We start from the raw sequence: 23,903 nt of genomic DNA, 5'->3' as shown, positions 1-23,903 counted from the left end.
CTTGTGGACACCCTGTGAAATGGGAATGACTCTTGTTTACGTGACAAGAATGTAGTTAGGAATAAATGCAGTGATGCGGGTGACTGTGTTTGCTAATGGAGAGTCCAGAATATACCACTGTGGCATAAGGATTATTTTGTGATGAAGGCATTTGAGAATTGACAGATGCAGGAAGAGGCCTTCTCTGCATTCCCCTGACAGCCTAAAAGCAGATCCTTCCCAAAGAATTTAACTGTCACAAATCCTCCTTTAAGAGAAGCTTTCCATACCAGAGGGAAAGAGTGACTCCTGTTACCCGAGATGAGAAATTGCTCAAACAGACTTTATTAAAACAAACCTTATCTTCCAATACTTTCATTCATTTATTTTGCAGTCATTTCCCACCATTTATCATTCCTTAAAATCCTAACTCCCTCCCCATGTTAAGATGGTATATAATCCCTAAGTTCTAACCACTTCTTTGAGTCACCTTTATAAGCCTTTGCATACACACCTTCTCCAATAAACTTTGTCTTTTCTCTTGCTAATGTGCCTATTGTCAGTTTAATTGGCAGACCCCCCTGACTGAATCTAGGAGGATATAGAAAAGTTTTTTCTCCCCAGCACTCACAGGTGACAGACAGTGTTCCTTGTACAGTGGTGGTTTGAGGTGGATAGAAAATCCCGGCAATTCTGCTGACACTTGATGACAAACGTTCTCAAGCTTTAATGTGCATCAGAATCTCTTGGACCCCCTGTTCAACTCCGGCTGCTGGGGCTTCACCCTGAAAGTGTCTTGGTTCTGTAGGTCTGGGCATAGGGCCCCAGGGAAGTCTGATCAGAGGGTTAAGGGAGCCACACTTTGAGAAACACTGCTTTCAGGGACCTCTGCATATAAGATCAGAAAGCATAGGGGATGACCCAGGGTGGCCTCACTTGCATGGTGTCTGGGCTGTACTTCATTCTGATTTTCAGTTTTAAGTTTAGTATTTGGTTGCCTAAAGGAAATGAGATATTCATTTTAGTTTTGCTTTATCTCAATTTGCTAGCTGCTGTTAAATCACAAAAATTCAACTGTGTAAACTTTAAAGATCTAACTGGCCTTATTAATTGATTCGTGATGGAGGCAGCATCCCATGTAGCAAGTAGGGGGAGCTCCTAGGAGTTGTACAAAATGGAAGGTTTTATAGGAAGGAAGGCAGGACAGGGAAGTAATTAGCAGAACAAACAAAGGATTGTTTCAGGAAGGTCACCTTCCTTCAGGGGGAAGAGCAGGGGGTCTTATTAGAAGATTACTTCATCTTCCTTTGGGGGATGGAGAGGGCCCTTGTAACAGATGACCTGATTGATGTTGACCAGAAAATTCCTGACTGACTGGTGAAGAACTACATTCCATGGGGGAGGTTGAAACTGCAATCACGTTAGGTATTAAGCCCCAGTTTGGTGACTTGGCCTGGCAAAAGTGACTCCATTTTGGGCCTGTGGTTTTCTTTTTAACACTACGCAAAGACTTTTTGAAAGGGTTGAATTATGTTAAGGAGGCATATATCCTTAAATTATCAGGCCTAACGGGATGGAGTTGCAATTCAGAGTTCCACTGTAGCCGGGGTGCGAGGGTGCAGGAGGACCCGGCTCTGGGGTCCCAAACAGACCAGGTTTGGCCACTCGCCGCTGACAAAATCCACAGGCAGAGAGACGAGCGGTGGTGAAGCAAGAAAGGAATTTAGTTCCATGAGGCCAACACCGACTATCTCAAACACTGTCTCCGAAGTGCTTTCATCTCTAGTAAATAAACACCTAGGAGTAGAATGGTTATATCCTATGGCAGTTGTATGTGTAACTTCTTTTTTTAAAAAAGAAAAGATTTTATTTATTTATTTATTTATTTATGAGAGAGAGAAAGAGCGTGCACGCAAAGCAGAGGAAGAAGCAGACTCCCCGCTGAGCAGGGAGCCTGATGCGGGACTCGATCCCAGGACCCTGGGATCATGACCGGAGCCGAAGGCAAGATGCTTAACCAGCTGAGCCACCCAGGCACCCCCTTCTAGGTTTACATAAGGAGAATGCGGGACAGAGGTCGGTGGGTATGTGCCTGTGGGCAGTGAAGTTCAGGTCATTGTTGTCTTGCGGTCACTCCTAGGGGTCTCGCTGGCTCAGGACAGTCCTTGTTGCTGGAGGGGGTTTCGGATCCCACAGGGTCACTCTGCCCACAGTGTCTTCCGCCTGAGATCAGAGAGAAGCTGGAAAGAAGAACTTAATCAATTAGAAAGCACGGACTGAGGTCAAAATCCAGGTTAAAACAGTGACTAAAAATAAGTTTTCACTCGGGCACACCTGGAATTTAAACCAGTACTATTTACCTAGAGGAACAAAATGCTAGCGTAGGAGTTATTAAATTTAGATTATCTTCCTAACTCTAGTAGGCAGATTGCTTCCTCTCTCCATGAATCCAAATCCGTTTAATCATTTGGGCCCTAGGAGTTGTTTCTGAAATGACAGATGTGCATGAAGATTGGTTATATGGCTTTAAAAACAAAACAAAACCTTTTAACTTCTCTTTTTAAAGACTTTACTCCAATTATTTATTTTGCATGAAGCGCGTCACTCTGATTTTATGTGGTTTTTTCCCAAACCTCTGGTGGGGAAGGTAAGACCGGGGCGGTAAGGATTCCCCCCCATTTGTGCTTCTCGCCCTCTGCCCCACCCCCAGTGCTGGCAGGAAAGCTCTGATCACACACATAGATGATAAATGAATTGTTCATTTTGGGTTCTGCTCTTCTACCTCCTTCTCTTCTGTCAACGTTGTCAAAGGCAGCCCAGCGTGAATCAGAAGGGCTGGCTGCACACTGACCCCCAGACGTCTGGGATTGTTTTGTGTGCCAGGATTTACATTTGAATGTCGCCTGAGACCACAGAAATGATTAACCAGTGACTGCGGCATCCCATCCAAAGTGCAGGAATGGAATGGCTTTTTCTGTGTTTTTATGTTCTGGACCAAAGAGAGAGGGGGAGAGAGAACAAAACAAATCCACTTAGAAATTTTCCAGTGAGGTCTGACGGTTGTCTCGCTAAACCTGAGCTTCACGTGCCCTCAAGACCTCGCCTTGCAACAGCCCCTTGCACGCTCTAAAAGGTAGGCTTTTGGAATAAAATCTTTGGAACAACAAAAAAACAACACATTGCTGTGGCATAACCTTTCTAAACTTTAAATCCTTCGTATTTAATATTTTCCCCTCAATTTGATTCAAGGGAATGCTTTCTCTTGCCCTCGTAAGGGCATCTGTGAACCGGGTCAGCCTGGCCACAACCTTGATGTGGGGAGTATTTCTCTTTACAAAGTACTGTGTGTTCTGAACATTTTCCCCTCAGAACCAAGAACTCAAAGGAGCCATATAATCCCTGACTTCACAGCAGGCCATTTTTAATAGTATAAAATGATCAGAAGGCGTCATTGCGTGCAAAATGTGATGTTAATGACCATGGGCACACGGAACATAAATGATGGGGCTCCTGACCACTCAGCTTTCTTCCTGAAGAAGGAATGCAGTGTGAAAACACTACTTTTTTAGACGTAAATACTCTAGACCTACATTACTTCCATGCTCCAAATGCTAAAACTGTCCATTCCAAATGGCTCTCCATCAAAATCCACAGATACCTTGGGAAGACTGCTCTGCTCTGCCATCTTTGGCACGTTGTGGCGCTGTGCTCTCCCCATCAACCCCATCTGTTTTCCATAAGAACTGCACTCTGTTGCTCTATAAATTTGCTATGGCCATTATCTCATCCTTTTTCACAAGGGACCTTGGAAATCTTTTTCTTCTTTCCCCTTTTACAATAGTAGATCATACAGCAAGGCCTTTATACTGTGGTTAGAAATCCCGTCATTTTGGAAGTTGCCATTCTTATGCAAAAAGTCCCCAAGTTTTGCAAGAGTTAAAAACTTCTACAAAAGTTCTTTTATATCATGGTTACCTGGAACTAAAGGGGCATTATGGTCACAGCCTCTGTTACGGTGGTGAACGGGCCCCCTGGCCAGCCCACAGTTGGGCTGTGTCCCTGAATTATACTGATGCGCTCTTTGAAGGAGCAGATATCCCAGGCATGCTACCTTATATCGTCAATTTCTTTCATTCTTGCTCCAGTTCCAGCAGATGGTTCCTATGATCCTTTCCTAAGAGACACACTTGTATGTTAAGTACCCTGCTTAATGCCTATACCTGGTCCTCGGAAGATGGAAAGTCCAACCACCTTCAAAGCTTCTGTTCTCCCCACTGCCTTCCCCAGCCTGTCTCTCTTGGATAAAGGTGTTTTTGTAGGAGCCTGTGGGAAAGCAAGAGAAAGAAGGTGGATTCTCGTGGATACAGTCATTTTTAATCCCATACGTCTGCGTCAGGATCCTGGCCTTTGGGCAGATACTCCGAGGCATTATGAGTTGGAAAGCTGAGGCTCTCACCCCAGGAGGGATGGGGCCAAGGCTGGGAACTGTGCTGCACCTGGGAAATGGGCAGGAAACAGCTTTATAGCGAAGCTTGACACAGTCTTTGAAGACAGATCATCATCTGTCTCTATCAAAGGCCTATGCACATGATGCCAGGTTACTGGATTGGGGGTATGCTGGGGAGGGTGGGGGAAACATACTGGTTTTATTTTTAATCACAGTTGGTGGAGATTTTTAAGGGATGTGAAACCCTGATTGGCCAGCAGGAAGCTGGCATGGGTTTTAGTTGTGGTGGGAGTAACAACCACAAAGCCGTCATGTCCGCTAAGGATGACTGGCTGCCCTCTCCTTCGACCCTACCATTCTCTCTGTGCTCTCTCTACAGCCCACCATCTGGCATCACCACCACATCTCTTAGATTTCAGCTTAGGGATTCATGTTCTCTATTAAGCCCTCCCAACCCTGGAGCCCCCAACCCTCCTCCCGAAGCCCCTTCCTTGGTATCTCTCTTGCCTCTTCTTCTCCATCTCAGCATTCTTGATGGAATAGCACTCTGTGCTGGGAAGAGCCAACGTTCTCAGACAAAAGGGAAAAATCCAAAAATCTACATCTTCTTGTATAATTGAGCACTTTTAATTTTGCACAGACTTTTCTTTCTTGAACAGCATTGTTCTTTTTCATAATAATTACCAAAAATTATCACACAATTATAAAATGTTACAACTTTAGGAATGCAACTGTAAGGGAAGAAAGATCTTTTCCCTCTACCCTCTTAGGTTCAGTCTCTGGGGCCATGTAAATTGACAAAAGGCATGCAAATTTTATTTGATGTTAATATTTTAATTTTCATGTGTACACAAGGTCTCACAGAAAAGAAAGCAAAAACCCAAAGAAGGGGTTAGCCTTCTCCGTTAGCCCTGAAAGCTTATATATAATTATAACAAAGAGTGATAATATATGGAGAGGTTGCCTGCAAAAGGCAAAGGGGTCAGACTTCTAGGGTTGGTACATTGTGGAGACGTCAATCTATGGGGGAAGTAATGGAAGATAAGGCTCTTTCGGAGAGCTGTGTTATGAGGACTCAACATCTCCAGTGACAAGAATCATCTCGTTTCCTCTTCCTGGGACAAGGAGGGAAAGGGGACCCTTCACAAAGGAAAATGTATTGCCTTGCCTTTAGGCCGAAGGGAGGAAGGCAGAGAGACTTTTCCTGTATCTGCTGTTCCTCAGCTGCCTTCAGCTCCAAACAGTCCTTCTACCGAAGTGGCACGTCCTGGAGTGGCAGACTCACATCTCCAGCCTTCCTTTTACAGATGAGAAAACTTAGTCCCCGGGGGAGTACTCGCGGGTTCCCGAGGCAGTGCCGACTGGGGGCCTCACTGGGCCTTTCTCCCACACTGGCTTGTCTACACTCTTTGTAGACCCCGTGCACAGCAGCACGTAGGGAGTACGGACCCTCCTGTTACCTCCCCAGCCGGGCTCCATAGAGACCTGGGCTTCGAATCTGCCTCTTCCCTTTACCAGCCGTGGGTGTGTGAGCCAATCCGGTAACTTTACTGAGCCTCACCTAAGATGTTAACACCTACCCAAGAGGGGATCGTGCAGATATAGTGTAAACAAGATGCGTGTGAAGGACCCCGCCCTGCTGTGCGTGAACCTGGCTGCGTTACTGAGCCTGTCCAAGCCTGTTCATCCATCTATGCAAAACAGACCGAATAGTTTCCCTGCAAGAATAAAAGGAAAGGAAGAGGGCACCTGGGTGGCTCAGTCGGTTAAGCAGCTGCCTTCGGCTCATGTCATGGTCCCAGGGTCCTGGAATCAAGCCACGCATCGGGCTCCCTGCCCAGCAGGGATCCTGCTTCTCCCTCTCCCTTTGCCCCTCCCCCCTTGCTCATGCTCTCTCTCCCTCTCTCTCTCTCTCAAGTAAAATAAATAAAATCTTTAAAAAGAATAAGAAGGGCGCCTGGGTGGCTCAGTCATTAAGCGTCTGCCTTCGGCTCAGGTCATGGTCCCAGGGTCCTGGGATCGAGCCCCACATCGGGCTCCCTGCTCAACAAGAAGCCTGCTTCTCCCTCTGCCACTCTCCCTGCTTGTGTTCCCTCTATCGCTGTGTCTCTCTCTGTTGAATAAATAAAATCTTAAAAAAAAAAAAAGAAAAAGAAGAGGTGCCACGCACAATGACAGGCACATACAAGTCCTCTGTAAATGGTAAATACCGTCCCCCCAGCACCACCATAGCGGCTCAGTAAATGCTCTACCTTAGGCAGTAAATACCCACTGGGAGCCGTAGTGGGGGCGTGGGGCGTGGAGATACTCTCTAACAAATAGGCCTGCAAGCTTTTGTGTTGTAGAGTGGCTTGGAGGAGCTCTTGCTCATTGTGTTTGGTGCAGAGAGCCCTCAGAGGCTCCATTCATGACAGATCCTCATTCCCTCACGTCAGCGTGCTTAATAAACCTGCCATCCTTTCTTCATTAACCGGATTCTCTGGCTCCCGTGGAGAATTGTGCCTCTCTCATTTTTGTTTGAAGTCAGCAGACATTCATGGAGCATCTGGTAGGTGCCGAATACAGTGCTAGACATTAAGAAGGACGCAGAGAGGAGCAAGCATGGTTTTCATTCTCAAGGAGCTCACGGTTGCACCAGGGGAAGGCGGAGTAAGAGGTTCTGGAATGCGCTTGCAGAGGGCTCTGGGATCCAGAAGGAGGAGGTTACATTTGGCTGGCGGTCCAGGCGCTGACAAAGGAAGGTGCAGGGACAGCTGGGCCTTAATGGATGGGAAGGGATTTGAGTAGACAGAGGCAGGGGGGCTGGGAGTGGCGAGCAGGGGAGGCACCATGTAAGGCTTGGAATGGTCTAACGCGCACTGCATGTGGAGTTATGTGAGGAGAGCCAACAGTGAGAGGGAAATGGGCCAGGAAGGTGAAATCAGAGCGAACCGTCAATAGCATGCTCAGAATTTGGACAGGACTTGGCATTTTTAGCAATACTGAAATACAACAGAGCTCTGTTTTAGGGTCAGTAATCTGTCAGCAGTGTCAGGCGAATGAAGGGGAAAACCTTCTGGAGAAGCTATGGCAGCAGTCTGGGTGAGAAATGTCATGGGTGGATGAGGAGACATGCCGTGGAGACTCTCTCTTCTGCCTCCAGCCGCCCGGAGTGGATGATCAGGAGGACATTCTGGAAACATTTGCTAACTGCCAGGTTGGGTGACATGCACATCTCAGTATGTGCACTCTCCATGGTTTCCAACAGCCACCTCTAGGATTCAGCAGGGCAATACTTGAACGTAGTGCTCCCCCAGGGGCCGGATTGCAGTCTGCTGCATTATAAACTGTACGTTCTAGAGCTGGAAGGACAGACGGATGGAGCCCCCCAGGAGAGACAAGCACCTGACTTCCAGGAGAGAAGAAGGGCGCACTCTGCATTGTAAAGGTGAAGCCCCTGGCTCAGGTGGAAGAGGCTGGGTGGCTGCCCCAAGGCCACACTGCTGTCCGTGGGGTCACAGTAGGGCTTTGCCCAGAGGAGTAAACTCGAGTCCCGCTGTGGAGGAGTTTGGCAAACATGTGGGGGACTTAAGCTGAGGAGTGTTTTGTTACTTGAACGCTTATAAATGTGTTACTCAGCGTCTATTTACTGAGCCCACACTGTGCATGCCGCAGGGCATGGGTGTGATGAACACAAGTGTGACCTTTGGCGTTCCCTAGATGGGACTTCACAGCTGCGCCCTCTGAGGCTTTGTTCCCACTTGGGACGAGAGGCTTTGCCACAGAGGGGGCATTGTCTCCCAATTTCCAGGGCAGGACTTGGCTGAGAACTAGTGTTCTGTACTGTCAAATTCCTCATCTCCCCACCCTCACCCCATGTACAGGAAATCCAAGGTCAAACACCACGTAGAACAAACTCTGTCAGAAACAAGATGGCCCTGGGGCAAGATGGCGCTGGATCTTAGAACGTCTCGCTTGTGCTGAGGATACTCCACTTCACTTGGGGTGGGAAGAGAACCACTTATGGCTCCTTCTGGCCAGCATCTCCCCTCACCAAAGAGCTGTTTCTTGAAAATCCCTTCCCAGTTGTTGGCCTGATCTGACCCTGTATTTCGTTGGGAGGTGCTGTTAGGTTGAATATGGCACAAAGGGGTTTTCCGGTTTGGTGGAGGAGGAGAGAGCTAATTTTAACTGACATATGTCACATCAAGTTTGATTTTTGTTTTTATTGTAATCTCCATTTAAAAATAAACCAGGAGCAGTCCAAGTGACTTGTATCCTCCAGAGGCCATGTCGTAAAGCCCAGAGAGCCCCAGGCTTGGAATTCATGCTTGCTTCAGCTACTACCAACTCACTCCGACCTTACTTTCCCCTTGAATAAAATGAGCAGGTTGGGTGAGGTTCAGTGGCTGCAGGCAGGCAAGCGTGTGGCCAGACCCTGACCCTAGGCATGTTTTGTGTGACCCAGACAGTGTTGTATTTTCTAATTGAACTTAAAGGCCTTTAAACTAGGCAAGCACCTGCTGGTTTGCCGAAGGCCCCACCCCTCATGCCAGGTCAGTTTCACACGTTTCTTATCTGCCTGGCATTTGACCCCACCAGCACTGGTGGGTGTTCTCTGAGTTTCCTTTCATCTGAAATAGGCTGAGAGTTGAATTTCTTTGCAACCCCAGGTCTTTCATGCCTCTGCCTGCCTTGCTGTTTGGGCCTCTTGGAGGAACTGTTTTTTTCAGTGGGGAAAAAAAATCATATGTCTGATGAGAGGGAAAACAAGCAAGCTTCCAGTCACTCCAAGGCCAGTAGGCTAACAGGTGTTATAAGCTGTAATGTAGCTTTGTTTTGTGTTATTGTTAATATGCTAATGCTGCAAAGGGAGAGTAGATCGTGGGATCTCAGGCTTAAGGTGTCTAAAACTCTGCCTACAGTGTTCAGAGCAATGATTTTCAAAGTGTGGTCCCTGAACCCACAGCATCTGCATCATGTACGAACTTGTTACACAGGTTCTGGGACCTGCCCCCAGACCCCCTGAATCCGAATCCCCAGGCATGGGGCCCAGAAGGCTGTGTTTTGCCACCTTGAAAATGGAATGATAAAATAGTAGCTACCTCAGAGGGTGATAGGAGGATGAAATGATCTAATATTTATGAAGTCCACTGCAGGGGTTCTTAAAGTTGAGAATCATCAGAATCGCTGGGGTTGGTTAACACAGCTTGCTGGACTCAACCTCAAATTCTGATTTGATTTTGGTCTGGAGAAGGGCCCTAAAATCTGTGCTTCCATCATGGTCCCAGGTGATGCTTATGCCGCTGGTCTGGGTCTGCACTTGAGAACCAGGGTTCTAAGAAGAGCCATGGGAGAAGTCATCAGGGAGAACTTGGGGCATGACGAGGGGTAAGGGTTGCTATTCAGCACAGGCTGAGCTTCCCTGATGGAGTGACACTTGGGCAGAGACCCGAAGGGAGGGAGGAGAGAGGCATGTGACTCCGGGGAGGGTGTTCCAGACACAGGGGACAGCCAGCAAGTGCAGCAAGGAGGCCAGGGTAGCCGGAGTGATGTGAAGGAGGGGGCGAGTGGCAGATGATGAGGTCTTAGCGGTGCGGGTAGGGTGGCGATCACATGAGGTCTTGAGTAATTATGAAAGGCTTTGTTTTGCTCTGAGTGCAGTGGGAGGGTGACATGACGTGTGGAATTATCCATCACCCAGAGCGATCATGAACTGCTGCCTCTTCCGAATTAACAAAGTCCTTTACCAAATAATTCAAGGTGAAAAATGAATGATGGAATTAGAAAACCAAATCACCATTTTGTACCCCCTAATGAAATAATTGATATGGGCATTGATCATCAGAGGATGCCAAAACCAGGAGCAAGAATGTTAGTGGATGATTCCGGGATGGGAGGCTGAGATGCCCCCCCTGGAATGGTTGATTGATCTTCACATCATTGGAAGCAGGTGCTTCGTGGGTGCTCTGACAGGAAATGCAGACCCACCCATGAACCCTTCCTACCTAAAACGTTGAACTTGAGTCCAACCAGATCTTTAGGTCTAGTTTCCAGTTTAGGTTATGAAGGAACCATGGGAAAGTAATCACATAAAACGAGAACCCCTCTGGTTTCTTCACCAGCACAGTGTCATGGGGGAGAAGGAGATGGGGAGGGCCTTCTCTAGCTTGAAAGAAACCTAAGGGATGTGCAACATATAGACCGGATTTTTAAAAGTACAACCAGATGGAGACTTTTTTGAGGTAATTGAATAATTTGAACACAGACTGGATATGAAGTAATATTAAAGAATTATTATTGATTGTTAGATGTGATGACGGTATTGTCTTCTTGTAAGAAAATGTCCTTTTGATAAAGAGCCATCCATACGTTAGTGTTTCGAAGTAAAATGACCTGATTTCAAGCATTTGATTTAAAATATTACAGGAAAGAGAGAAAAGAAGCAGAACAACCAAGAGAAGCAAAACATTGATCATTGTTGACCCTAGCAGATGGTCTAGGGGTCCATCTGCTCTTCTCTCTTCTCCGCGACTATGCAAACTTTCAGAAGTTTTTTTTTAAAGTACAGATACAGTAGAAGATAGGAAGGTGAGAAAGTAAGGAAAAAAGGAAGGCCTTGTTTAGAAAGACTAAGTTACTAATAATTCTTCCCTAATTAGGAAAATTATTCCAAAGAGTGAAATGCATTTACTATTGCTACATGTTACGAGTAATGATACTATGAACTCACAGTGCGCTATATTCTATTTACCATAAACCCAGCCCCCAAGTTCTTGATTCCTTACCAGTCTCATAAAATAACGACAGTATCGGCAATGTTGATGATGAGAAATAAAAATTGGGTAATCTCTGCCCTCTGACATTTGGGGAGCTAAGTGCGTGCCCCTGGAAGTCAGAGCTGGAACTAATTTAGGACTATACTCTTTGGCTACACCTGCTATTTCAAATCCCAAGGCCTGGGAGGCTTCCTTTGGCTCTTGTGCATAATCTAATTATGCAAACAGGACCAATCAGTAAGTGTGATCTCCATCCATAGCGTGGACAGAACCAGAGAAAATGAAGTTTGAGGATTGTTACTTTGGAACTCGCAGCTGGAAAACCTGGACAGTAATTTCTAAAGTGCGTTCTTGACCCTAAAACCACCCACTCTCTGTCTCTGCGCATTCACTGAGCTTGAAAAGGAGCTGCAGATCTGAACTGCAAAGGATTTCAGTGGACTGGAGGCTGTTCTGGTGTTTGAAGTCATTTCTCTCCTTGGATTTTTCTTCTCTTACTAAATACCAGGAGACCAAAAAAAGCGGTATTAATTTAAATTCTTACGCATGTCCTGCTGAACATCAGTCGCTGGTGTTTAAACAGTGTTTCTGAGCAGAAATATTAGTGAACATTTAAATCCCCATTCCTCATTTTGAGGAATTGTAATGTTATTTTTTAAAAAAACAAATGTAAAGTAATAGAAATCATTTATTATTTGGAAAGGAAACTGAACTTTATGGCTCACATTGGGTAGCTGGGTTTTATGGTTGACATGTCCCCAAATTCTGATCAGCCTGTGACTTTGTGGACCGTGATGAACTCACATGTAAGACTAGTTTCTGCAGATTTACCAACTGATCTCAGCCACCATAACTCTAATTGATTCCACTGTAGAAATCTATGAAAGGAGGAATATAGGTGAAGTGACTAATCTAGACAGGAAGAACCCATGATGCAGCTTCTCATCTGACAGACAGCTGAGCCCCTGCTGGGGGCCAGGCACTGTCCCAGGCTCTGAGGAAGGGTGATGAGCAAAGGCGAAGCAGCCTTGGCCTCTGTGGAGCTTAGATTCTGGCAGGAACACAGCACAGAGGCCATACCCACTAGGGGCTCTGTTCGACAACAGCCCCTGCCTTCAGCAGAGGGATGGGGAGGCACGGGGGAGGGGGGCTGGCTTTAACTCCTACCTCGTTCCTTCCTCAGCTCTGTGATCTTGGACGAGTCACTTAATTACTCTGAGCTTCAGGGTCCTCTTGTGTAAAATGAGCATTAAAAACAATCTTTACCTCATAGAGTCTCTGTGCAGATGAAGTGAGTTTCATGTGTGAAAAATGGCCTACCAAAGTGGCCACAGTGAGCAGTGGAGGCATGACGATAGGTTACTCAACTGGTCATCAGTTCAGTCCTTCTACATTTGAGCTTTAAATGCCTATGTCCACATGTCTGGCAGACACTGGAATGTGATTTGTAAGAAATATCTCCATTTCTGTGTTTTTATTTTCTCTTTCTCTAAATAGAGGAAACAGCCTTTCAGACTCTTCCGACCATTCCTTTATGTCGGCAGGTCCTAAGTGAGGAGGAAAAGGGAGTTTTCCACGGGGAAGGGAAGATTCGGAGCTGTTCTGATAATAGCAACCTTGTACAGTCATGCCCTCGAATGCTATTTGAGTCGAGATGACTGGCAATTTCGGGCCCTCTTGCTATAATAAGGAATTCCACAATCACATGCCCAGAGGTCTGTTTTTCAGGATCCCGGGGGCCCCGTGTCCCCAGCCGGGGCCGTAATTACTGAGGGGCACTTTCACTTCCAGGCCCGGCTGGGTGAGTGGCCGGAAGGAGGGCGAGTGCAGCGAGGAGGGGAGAGGAGAGGCAGGAGGCCAGTAAGAGATTGGAAGGGAGTCCTCCTCGCTGGGAAGGGAGTGAGGGGGAGCCCCCAGGGGCTCAGGGGCTGCTGGGAGGGGCCTCCGGTGACCCCCGGGGGGCAGCAGCACCCGGGAGGCCGAGCCGAGCCAGGCTGGAGGAAGTCCGTGCCCCAGGGAGGCAGGTGGTGTTGCAACAAGGGGCAGTTTTTCTCCGGCGGCCACAGTGTGCTGCTGAGCTGGTTGATTGATGGCAGAGGAGAGGGAGAGTGGGTGCCCTTTGTAAGGTCCCTGGGTTTGGACAAGTGGCCTGGGTGAACGGCGTGCGCTCTTGCACGGGGCTGGGCGGTGTGGTCGCATGGGCCCCGTTGGCCTTTCTGTGGCCTTGCCCCTCGTGTGGCGGCCGGTCAGCACTGTGTTGCCGTAGGTCTCTCATTCCCCAGGCCATTCCAGGAATCGTGTTTAATTTTGGTGCTTAAATACGGTGTGGGGAGACGCTCTCCTTTCCTGAGCAGGTCTCGCCTCCCTCTCCCGAGCCTTGGGACGGCTCATGCTATGTGGACAGGTGTCTTGGGTCCAGTCAGAGTGCCCAGGGCCGTGCAGCCAGGGAAGATGCAAGGGCCGGCTGTTCTCGTGCAGTAGGGTGTACGATAGAAGTGTGCTGAACCCGTGAGGAGCAGTGTGTGCTTTTATTTTAATTTGAAGATTTTATTTACCTGAGAGGGGGGAAGCACAAGTTGGGGGGGAGGGGCAGAGGCAGAGAGAGAAGCAGACTCCCCGCCGAGCAGGGAGCCCGATGCAGAGCTTGAGCCCAGGACCCTGGGATCATGGCCTGAGTCGATGGCAGACGCTTAACCGACAGAGCCACACAGGCGCCCCAGAGTGTGTGCTTTTATACACTTCCAGGCCTATTTCTGCTCCCTGCAGGCCCCTCTGCTTCTTTCCTTGGAATCCCCTGTATGAATTAGTGAGGGACGACGAGGCAGGCCTGGGCATGGGCTTCCTGGCTGGCATGGAGCACTGCAAGAGGGAAGTGGGAGGCAGGACGAGAGGGACAGCTCGGGCCTCGCCCTCCCCGCCATGTCTCACAGCCTCAGCTGGGGTGAAGGCCCTGCCCAGAAGAGGCTATTCTTTCCAGGTAGGCTTGTCGGCTTTCTCTGCTAGCCAGAGAAAAGAATCCTATCCTAGGGGGCTTGTACATCATATCACATGGTTTGGGTCGGTTCTGACCATGTTTTTCCTAAAACCCAGGATAGTTTGGGTCCCTTGTGGAAGAACTGAATTCACTGGAGTTAGTCTGTTGGCACCACGCGCCCACCCAGAGCCTCACGGAAGCAGCCTGAAGTGCGGAAGGACAACAGCGAGTAGGAAGCCTTCCAAAGCAGCTAGATATGCGCCTATGAGCGGGGGGTACAGTTATTATCTACTTCATAGATGACAGAACAGGAGCACAAGGAGGTTGAGTAACTTCACCTGGCCTGGAAGAGGCAGGGGAGGAATTTAACCCCGCTCTCCCCCATCCCTGGGCCTCAACTGAGCTCCCCCGTGCAGGGCGCACTTTCCTCGTTCTCTGGTGTAGGTGTGGTCAGCCAACTCCATATATTCCTTCACTGCTGGCCAACTCTGGTCCAGAAAAATCCCATAGGCTCATTTTAGAAGAGCTAGGAACAGTTAGCAATCCCAAGAAAATATAGACTTCAGTTTTTGGAATAAATATTGTAAGAAAGAATAGGGCTGTGTTTTATTCACTTACATATTATAGAAGGATGGGACATGTCTTTTTAAGCCTGGTTCTAAAATGGTTTGTTTGTTTTTTTCTTAAATCAAACAATCATAATTCCGAAACCCAGTGAACAGTTAGGTAAGTGTGCTGGCGGGGGTTGGGAAGGTGAGAAGAGACTATTTCCTGCCGGCAAATCCCTTAGACACCGACGCAGCGGATGAGTTTGTCTGCTGCCAGCACAGCTTTGCCTCTCACCTAGCGCTCCTTGCCTGGAAGCTTCTCAACGCACGGAGCGCCTCTGGTCCAACAGGGCCGCACTCCCCTAAGGGGGCCTGAGCGGCAGATCAGGGGCATCTGCAGGTGCTGAGCGTGCATATCCATGGAGACTCTGCCCTATCTGATCAGGGCATTTTGTTTCTAATTAAATTGTATCAGCAAGGAGTTCCTAAAGTGATTATTGGGCATTGAATACCAGCTAAACTGTAGGCTTTTTTAAAACCCATCAAGCTGAACGTTATGACACATTTAGGCATAAATGAGAAGGCAGAACCTTTGGTTTCAGCCCAAGGAGGCTATTCCGCATGTTGAGGTTCTTGGTGGACATTCAGGGGCGTTCCCTAGAAGAGCTTTGCTCTGTAGCTGTCACCTGACTTCTAGGCTCTTCCTGCAGCCCCTCCTAATCAGCCAGGTGCCCCCAGAGGTGTCCTGGCATCAGCCCATGGAGTTCATGGAGCCACACTGGGGAGCTCCTGGTTCAGAGGCCACAGTGGAGCTGGGTTCGAGTGTTGGAGCCCCCTGGACCCACCCCTGGGGCTCTGCACCCTTAAAACCATTCAGACCACATGACTGATTTCAGCTGCTTTTGCTCTGATGCCATTGTGTAGAGTGGGAGAGTGTTTAAAGTTTGATCCACCTGCATATAAAGTCTCTTAGTGGCTCTTGTGGGATCATGGAATTTCCAAGCTGGATGGGACCTTGGAGCGATGTTTATTCCCTTTGCAGATTGACCCTCAAATCCCTGGTGGGGAGGTAGTCAGCAGGACAAAGCATCTTCTCCCTAACCTCTTGCTCCCAAAACAAAGATAAAAGCCATCATGGTGTTTTCTTCTTAGTGCAGAATTGATGAAATCCTTCCTGAACTCTGACGTTTAATTCTTATGCCTTGCCTCCACCCCCAACTCTAAAGCTTTCCTCTGCCTGGCTCCTCTCTGATGAAGGATGCCCACGCTGCGTGCCCTTGCCTGTCCCCAGTGCCACTTTGTCATCCATCTGTGTGCTTAACCAGGAGAGTAGAATGATGCTGCCACCTTCATAGGCTTTGACTTAGATGAGGCTGGGGAACCAGGTCCAGGCTGGCCTGGAAGGGAAGCAGGGTAGGAGGTGTCGATCCATACTGAGAGCACTGTAGGAAGGCCAGGTGGCCAGCTGGGCCAGCAGCTTTGAGACAGGGCTTCATGGGGGACCCTGTGTGACCTCGTGTGAGTGTAAGAAGCCTGACCTCTGTATCGAGGCTCACCCAGAGAAACAGAACCAGGAGGAGATATACAGGAAGAGATTTTCCACAGGGAATAGGCTTACACAGTTGTGGGGGCAGGTTATGGAGATCTGAAATCTGAAAAGAGGGCAGGCTGGCAAGAAAGACAGGCTGGAACTCGGGTGCAGGATGAAGCTGCCGTCCACAGGCAGGATGTTCTCTTTTTCCTCGGGGAAGCCTCCACTCTATTCTGTAAGGCCTTGCTACTGATTGAGTCAGGCTTGCCAAGATTATCTAGGATAATCTCCCTTCCTTGAAGTCCACTGATTGTGGACTTTAATCACATCTACAGAATACCTTGATAGCAACACCTAGATCACTGTTGATTGAATCCCTGAGAACCTAGCCTAGTCACGTTGACCCATCACGGTGACCCTTCCAACCTCCTTCTCAGGAGAGGCTGTGGGCCCATTAATGACCCTCACGCTTTGATGACCTGTTTCCCTTGGGTCTTTGTCCTCCATCACCTGGAATGACTAATCTGGGCAGCACGCTTCTTATCCTCCAGGAAATTTGTAAGGATCCGAAAGCTTCTGAAAAGCAAATCCCCTGAAAAGATCTCCGGCCCCAACACCACGTTTCCAATAGACATCACAGATGAGCATCAGGCTGCCCCTGTACCCGGAAGGCTCAGACTGCTGTGGTTGTGACCCCCCATTCTGCAGGCCAGATGCCTCTGCCAAGGCCTAATTCCATGCTGTTTGACTCTCATAACGTTCTGCAATTCCTCTGCTTGCCATCAACATCTATCAAGCTTGGAAGTGTAGCTTTTCAGCCTTCTCCATTAAGGCGTTAGGGGAAAAGTCATTTAAGAGTAGGGATTTCTGATGTGGTTTTCTTGGATTCACTTGGTTCTGTTTTTTAGTTGATGGATTATTGTTAGGCCTGAGAGAATCTCCGTGAAATAAAATATATGGAGAAGAAAGAGTGTAGACTGTCATAGTAGGTTTTCTTGTTCAGTCTTTTCGAACAAAACCCATTCCTACCCTGAATCCATTCATTCATTCACTCATTTATTTTTTTTTTAAGTAATCTCTATACCCAATGTGGAGCTCGAATTCACAACCCTGAGATGAAGGGTCCCATGCTCTACAGACTGAGCCAGCCGGGTCAGTCCTTCAATCCTACCTTGAAATTCACCAGATCAGGTGAATAATAAAGAGGTCAGATGAGACCAAAGAGTGACTTGGCAATAATTATATTATTATATATGGTAATAATCCATATTATTACTTTGAAAAGCCAACATATCACATTTTCTATGTGCAACCACTCTGTGCTTATTTAATGCCCACAATAGCCCATTTTACAGATGACAGAACTGAGGCACAGAACTCACAGATGACCAAACCAAGGTCACAAGCTTTTTTTTTTTTTTTTAATTTTATTATGTTATGTTAGTCACCATACAATACATCATTAGTTTTTGATGTAGTGATCCACGATCCATTGTTTTCGTATAACACCCAGTGCTCCATGCAGTACGTGCCCTCCTTAATACCCATCACCGGGCTAACCAATCCCCCCTCCCCCCTCCCCTCTAGAACCCTGTTTGTTTCTCAGCTCCATAGTCTCTCATGGTTCATCTCTCCCTCCAATTCCCTCCCCCCATTTTTCCCTTCCTTCTCTTAATGTCCTCCATGTTATTCCTTATGTTCCACAAATAAGTGAAACCATATAATAATTGACTTTCTCTGCTTGACTTATTTCACTTAGCATAATCTCCTCCAGTCCCATCCATGTTGATGTAAAAGTTGGTTGTTCATCTTTTCTGATGGCTGAGTAATATTCCATTGTATATATGGACCACATCTTCTTTATCCATTCATCTGTTGAAGGGCATCTTGGCTCTTTCCACAGTTTGGCTATTGCGGACATTGCTGCTATGAACATTGGGGTGCATATGGCCCTTCTTTTCACTACATCTGTGTCTTTGGGGTAAATACCCAGGAGTGCAATTGCTGGGTCATAGGGTAGCTCTATTTTTAAATTTTTGAGGCACCTCCACACTGTTTTCCAAAGTGGCTGTATCAACTTGCATTCCCATCAACAGTGTAAGAGGGTTCCCTTTTCTCCACAACCTCTCCAACATCTGTTGTTTCTTTCCCTGTCCATTTTTACCATTCTAACTGGTGTAAGGTGGTATCTCAGTGTGGTTTTGATTTGGATTTCCCTGATGGCTAATGATGATGAACATTTTTTCATGTGTCTGTTAGCCATTTGTATGTCTTCTTCAGAGAAGTGTCTGTTCATCTCTTCTGCCCACTTTTTGACTTGATTATTTGTTTTTTGGGTGTTGAGTTTGAGAAGTTCTTTATAGATTTTGGATACCAGCCCTTTATCTGTAGTGTCATTTGCAAATATCTTCTCCCATTCTGTGGGTGGCCTCTTTGTTTTGTTGACTGTTTCCTTTGCTGTGCAGAAGCTTTTTATCTTGATGAAGTCCCAAAAGTTCATTTTTGCTTTTGTTTCACTAGGTTTTGGAGATGTATCTTGAAAGAAGTTGCTGTGGCCGATGTCAAAGAGGTTACTGCCTATGTTCTCCTCTAGGATTTTGATGGATTCCTGTCTCACATTGAGGTCTTTCATCCACTTTGAGTTTATCTTTGTGAATGGTGTTAGAGAATGGTCGAGTTTCATTCTTCTGCATGTGGCTGTCCAATTTTCCCAGCACCATTTATTGAAGAGACTGTCTTTTTTCCATTGCATGTTTTTTCCTGCTTTGTCAAAGATTATTTGACCATAGAGTTGAGGGTCCATATCTGGGTTCTCTATTCTCTTCCATTGGTCTATATGTCTGTTTTTGTGCCAGTACCATGCTGTCTTGGTGATCACTGCTTTGTAATGTAGCTTGAAATCGGGCAATGTGATGCCCCCAGCTTTGTTTTTCTTTTTCAATATCTCCTTGGCGATTCGGGGTCTTTTCTGATTCCATACAAATTTTAGGATTGTTTGTTCCAGCACTTTGAAAAATGTCATTGGAATTTTGATCGGGATGGCATTGAAGGTATAGATTGCTCTGGGTAGCATAGACATTTTAACAATGTTTATTCTTCCGATCCATGAGCATGGAATATTTTTCCATCTTTTTGTGTCTTCTTCAATTTCTTTCATGAGTTTTGTAGTTCCTAGAGTATAGATCCTTTACCTCTTTGGTTAGGTTTATTCCGAGGTATCTTATGGTTTTTGGTGCTATTGTAAATGGAATCGTTTCTTTAATTTCTCTTTCTACAGTTGCGTTGTTAGTGTATAAGAAAGCAACTGATTTCTGTGCATTGGTTTTGTATCCTGCCACATTACTGAATTGCTGGATGAGTTCTAGTAATTTGGGGGTGGAGTCTTTTGGGTTTTCCACATAAAGTATCATGTCGTCTGCGAAAAGAGAGAGTTTGACTTCTTCTTTGCCAATTTGAATACCTTTTATTTCTTTTTGTTGTCTGATTACTGTTGCTAGGACTTCTAGTACTATGTTGAACAATAGTGGTGAGAGTGGGCACCCTTGACGTGTTCCTGATCTTAAGGGAAAGGCTCTCAGCTTTTCCCCGTTGAGGATGATATTCGCTGTGGGTTTTTCATAGATGGATTTTATGAGCTTGAGGAATGTTCCCTCTATCCCTATACTTTGGAGAGTTTTAATCAGGAAAGGATGTTGTATTTTGTCAAATGCTTTTTCTGCATCAATTGAGAGGACCATATGGTTCTTCTCCCTCCTCTTATTAATGTGTTCTATCACATTGATTTGCGAATGTTGAACCACCCTTGCATCCCGGGGATAAATCCCACTTGGTCATGGTGGATGATCCTTTTAATGTATTGTTGGATCCTATTAGCTAGGATTTTGTTGAGGATTTTGGAATCCACATTCATCAGGGATATCGGTCTGAAATTCTCCTTTTTGATGGGGTCTTTGCCTGGTTTGGGGATTAAGGTAATGCTGGCCTCATAGAATGAGTTTGGAAGTTTTCCTTCTGTTTCTATTTTTTGAAACAGCTTCAGTAGAATAGGTATTATTTCTTCTTTGAATGTTTGGTAGAATTCCCCAGGGGATCCATCAGGCCCTGGACTCTTGTTTTTTGGGAAGTTTTTGATCACTGCTTCAATCTCGTTACTGGTTATTGGCCTATTCAGGTTGTCAATTTCTTCCTGTTTCAGTCTTGGCAGCTTATAGGTTTCCAGGAAGGCCTCCATTTCATCCAGGTTGCTCAGTTTATTGGCATATAGTTGTTGATAATAATTTCTAATAATTGTTTCTATTTCCTTGGTGTTGGTCGTGATCTCTTCCCTTTCATTCATAATTTTATTAATTTGGGTCCTTTCTCTTTTCTTTTGGATAAGTCTGGCCAGTGGTTTATCGATCTTATTAATTCTTTCAAAGAACCAACTTCTAGTTTCGTTGATCTGATCTACTGTGTTTCTGGTTTCTAACTCATTGATTTCTGCTCTAATTTTAATTATTTCTCTTCTAATGCGTGGCTTAGGCATCGTTTGTTGCTTTTTCTCTAGTTCTTTAAGGTGTAGAGTTAGTTGGTGAATTCGGGATTTTTCTATTTTTTTGAGTGAGGCTTGGATGGCTATGTATTTCCCCCTTAGGACCGCCTTTGCAGTATCCTATAGGTTTTGGACCGATGTGTTTTCGTTCTCATTGATTTCCATGAATTGTTTAAGTTCTTCTTTGATTTCTTGGTTGACCCAAACATTCTTGAGCAGAGTAGTCTGTAGCTTCCAAGTGTTTGAATTTCTGCCAAATTTTTTCTTGTGATTGAGTTCCAGTTTTAAAGCATTGTGGTCTGAGAATATGCAGGGAATAATCTCAATCTTTTGGTATCAGTTGAGACCTGATTTGTGACCCAGTATATGGTCTATTCTGGAGAAAGTTCCACGTGCGCTCGAGAAGAATGAGTATTCTGTTGTTTTAGGGTGGAATGTTCTGTAAATATCTATGAGGTCCATCTGGTCCAATGTATCATTCAAAGCTCTTGTTTCCTTGTTGATTTTCTGCTTAGATGATCTGTCCATTGCTGAGAGTGGAGTATTGCAGTCTCCTACAATTAACGTATTGTTATCAATATGACTCTTTATTTTGGTTAACAGTTGGCTTATGTAGATGGCTGCTCCCATGTTGGGGGCATAGATATTTACAATTGTTAGATCTTCTTGTTGGATAGACCCTTTAAGAATGATATAGTGTCCTTCTGTGTCTCTTATTACAGACTTTAGTTTAAAATCTCATTTGTCTGATATAAGAATTGCTACCCCAGCTTTCTTTTGAGGTCCGCTGGCATGGAAGATGGATCTCCATCCCTTCACTTTCAGTCTGGATGTATCTTTAGGTTCAAAATGAGTCTCTTGTAGACAGTATATGGATGGGTCCTGTCTTTTTATCCAATCTGCAACCCTGTGCCATTTTATGGGAGCGTTTAGGCCATTCACGTTGAGAGTGATTATTGAAAGATATGAATTAATTGTCATCATGTTGCCTGTGAAGACGTTATTTTTATAGATTGTCCCTGTAAATTTCTGTTGTAGATCACTCTTGGGGTCTTTCTCCTTTTATAGAACCCCGCTTAATATTTCTTGCAGGGCCGGCTTAGTGGTCACATATTCTTTCAACTTCTGCCGGTTGTGGAAGCTCTGCATCTCTCCATCCATTCTAAATGAAAGACTTGCCGGATAAAGTATTCTTGGCTGCATGTTCTTCTCATTTAGTACCCTGAATATGTCTTGCCAGGCCTTTCTGGCTTGCCAGGTCTCTGTGGATAGGTCTGACGTTATTCTGATGTTCCTCCCTCTGTACGTAAGGAATCTCTTCCCCCTAACTGCCCTTAAGATGGTTTCCTTGGTTCTAAGATTTGCGAGTTTTACTATTACATGCCGGGGCATTGGCCTGTTTTCCTTGATCTTGGGAGGGGTCCTCTCTGCCTCTAGGACGCGAATGTTTGTTTCATTCCCCAGATTAGGGAAGTTCTCAGCTACGATTTGCTCAAATACATCTTCTAGCCCTCTCTCTCTCTCCACTCCCTCCGGCATTCCAATGATTCTGACATTGGAACGCTTCATGGTGTCACTTATTTCTCTGATTCTATTTTCATGGATTCTGAGTTGTTTTTCCCTGGCCTCCTCTTTTCCCTTTTTATCTATTATACTGTCTTCCAGATCACTTATTCTCTCTTCTGTCTCAGTTACCCTAGCTGTTAGATTATCTAGATTGGATTGGATCTCATTGATAGCATTTTTAAGTTCTGCCAATTCCCCTTTTATTTCTGCCCTTAAAGACTCTATGTTGCCATTAATTGATTTCTCCATTCTAGCCATTGTCTTCACAATTGCTAGCCTGAATTCCATCTCCGACATCTTGGTTATATCTGCATCCATTTGTAAATCTGCAGCATAAGTCATAATCTCTGAGTCTTTTCTGTTTTGGGGGCTCCTCCTCCTAGTCATTCTGTTGATGGGTGTTTGAGGGAATGTATAGAGTCCAAATTATTGACCAGAACCCAAGCAAGATGCACCTGTTTTCTTGGGACCTTAGGGTTGCTGGCCTCTTGTTTTCCCAGCCTGTCTTCTGCGGGAGGGGCCTGCCGCGCTGTTACTCAGGCAACCCTGTTTGGGCGGAGTTGCCCTGCGCCCCTGTGGTGGGGGATGGGCTCAGCGGGAATCAGTCTTTGGGGCTTTTGTTCTCTGGCACCTTTCCCTGGCGGCTTTCCGCATCTCTTCCGCGAGTCAGGGCAGAAGAGACCTTTCCAACCCTCTGCCTCAGAGCAGAGAGACCGCAGTCTGTTCTTCAGTGAGCTCTCCAGGCCACACCGTCTTCGTTTCTGTCCGTGCTACTATAAACTGCAGCGGCCTGGGTTGTGCGCCCCTCCGCAGCGCCCCCAGTCCTGCCTCCAGGTCGGGGCACGTCTCTGCCCTTTGTGCTTCTAAGACCACCAGCTGCTCCCAGTTTGCGCGCGCGCACTGACTCCGCTGCTTGGGGTCCTGTCCCGGGGACTGCAGTTCGCGTGCGCGCGACTCCGCCACTCAGGGTTTCCACCCCCGGGGGTTGCAGTTCACCGGCGCAACCCCGCCGCTCCGGGTTTCCGTCTCGAAGGCTGCAGTTCGTGTGCGCGCAACCGTCGCTCCGGTTTCTGTCCATGGGGGGGGGGGGGGGCCTGCGGTTCGTGTGTGCGCGACCCCGCCGGTCTGGTTTGCCACCCCGGGGGCTGCCCTAAAGTCCTTTCCCAACGCTACCGGTCTGCGAGTCTGTGCCCGTCCGCAGCGCGCGAGGCTGTCACTCACCAGCGGTGTAGGATCCCCACGGCCAGGCACCCTCCCGCCGCCGTTTATCCTCCGATATCTGCCCGCGGGATCACGGCTCTCCGCTTCGTACCTCAAAACCAACTGCCTGCGATATTCTGTTTGTAGAGATCCAGATCTTCTTACATCTCAGGCTGGTTTCGTGGGTGCTCAGAGTGGTCTGGTAGATAGATATCCAGCTCAATTCCGGGGACCAGTTGAAATAGGGTCCCCTACTCCTCCGCCATCTTTCCCCCCTCCCCGGTCACAAGCTTTGATGCTGGGGACAGATTCAGGGGCAGGCTGTCTGGCATCAGAATCCAGGCTTTTCACATTTGAATCTACGATGCC

General features: G+C 46.7%; 2 protein-coding genes across 6 annotated transcripts in view; one reads left to right on the top strand and one right to left on the bottom strand.

The window, feature by feature from the left end:
- The window catches only part of SLC22A23 (solute carrier family 22 member 23), a 175,797-nt gene that overhangs the window by 104,376 nt on the left and 47,518 nt on the right, over positions 1-23,903 (top strand). The window lies entirely within an intron of this gene.
- The window catches only part of PSMG4 (proteasome assembly chaperone 4), an 87,526-nt gene continuing 65,466 nt past the window's right edge, over positions 1,844-23,903 (bottom strand). The window contains exon 3 of the mRNA XM_078055638.1: positions 1,844-2,219. Coding sequence (XP_077911764.1) covers positions 2,093-2,219 — 127 coding nt within the window. The 3' untranslated portion in view covers positions 1,844-2,092. The remainder of the gene's footprint in view (positions 2,220-23,903) is intronic.

This window comes from Halichoerus grypus, chromosome 9, assembly GCF_964656455.1.
Source record: "Halichoerus grypus chromosome 9, mHalGry1.hap1.1, whole genome shotgun sequence".
NCBI lineage: Eukaryota > Metazoa > Chordata > Mammalia > Carnivora > Phocidae > Halichoerus > Halichoerus grypus.
The sequence above is the reverse complement of the archived record's forward strand: the minus strand, read 5'-3'. Positions and strand labels throughout refer to the sequence as shown.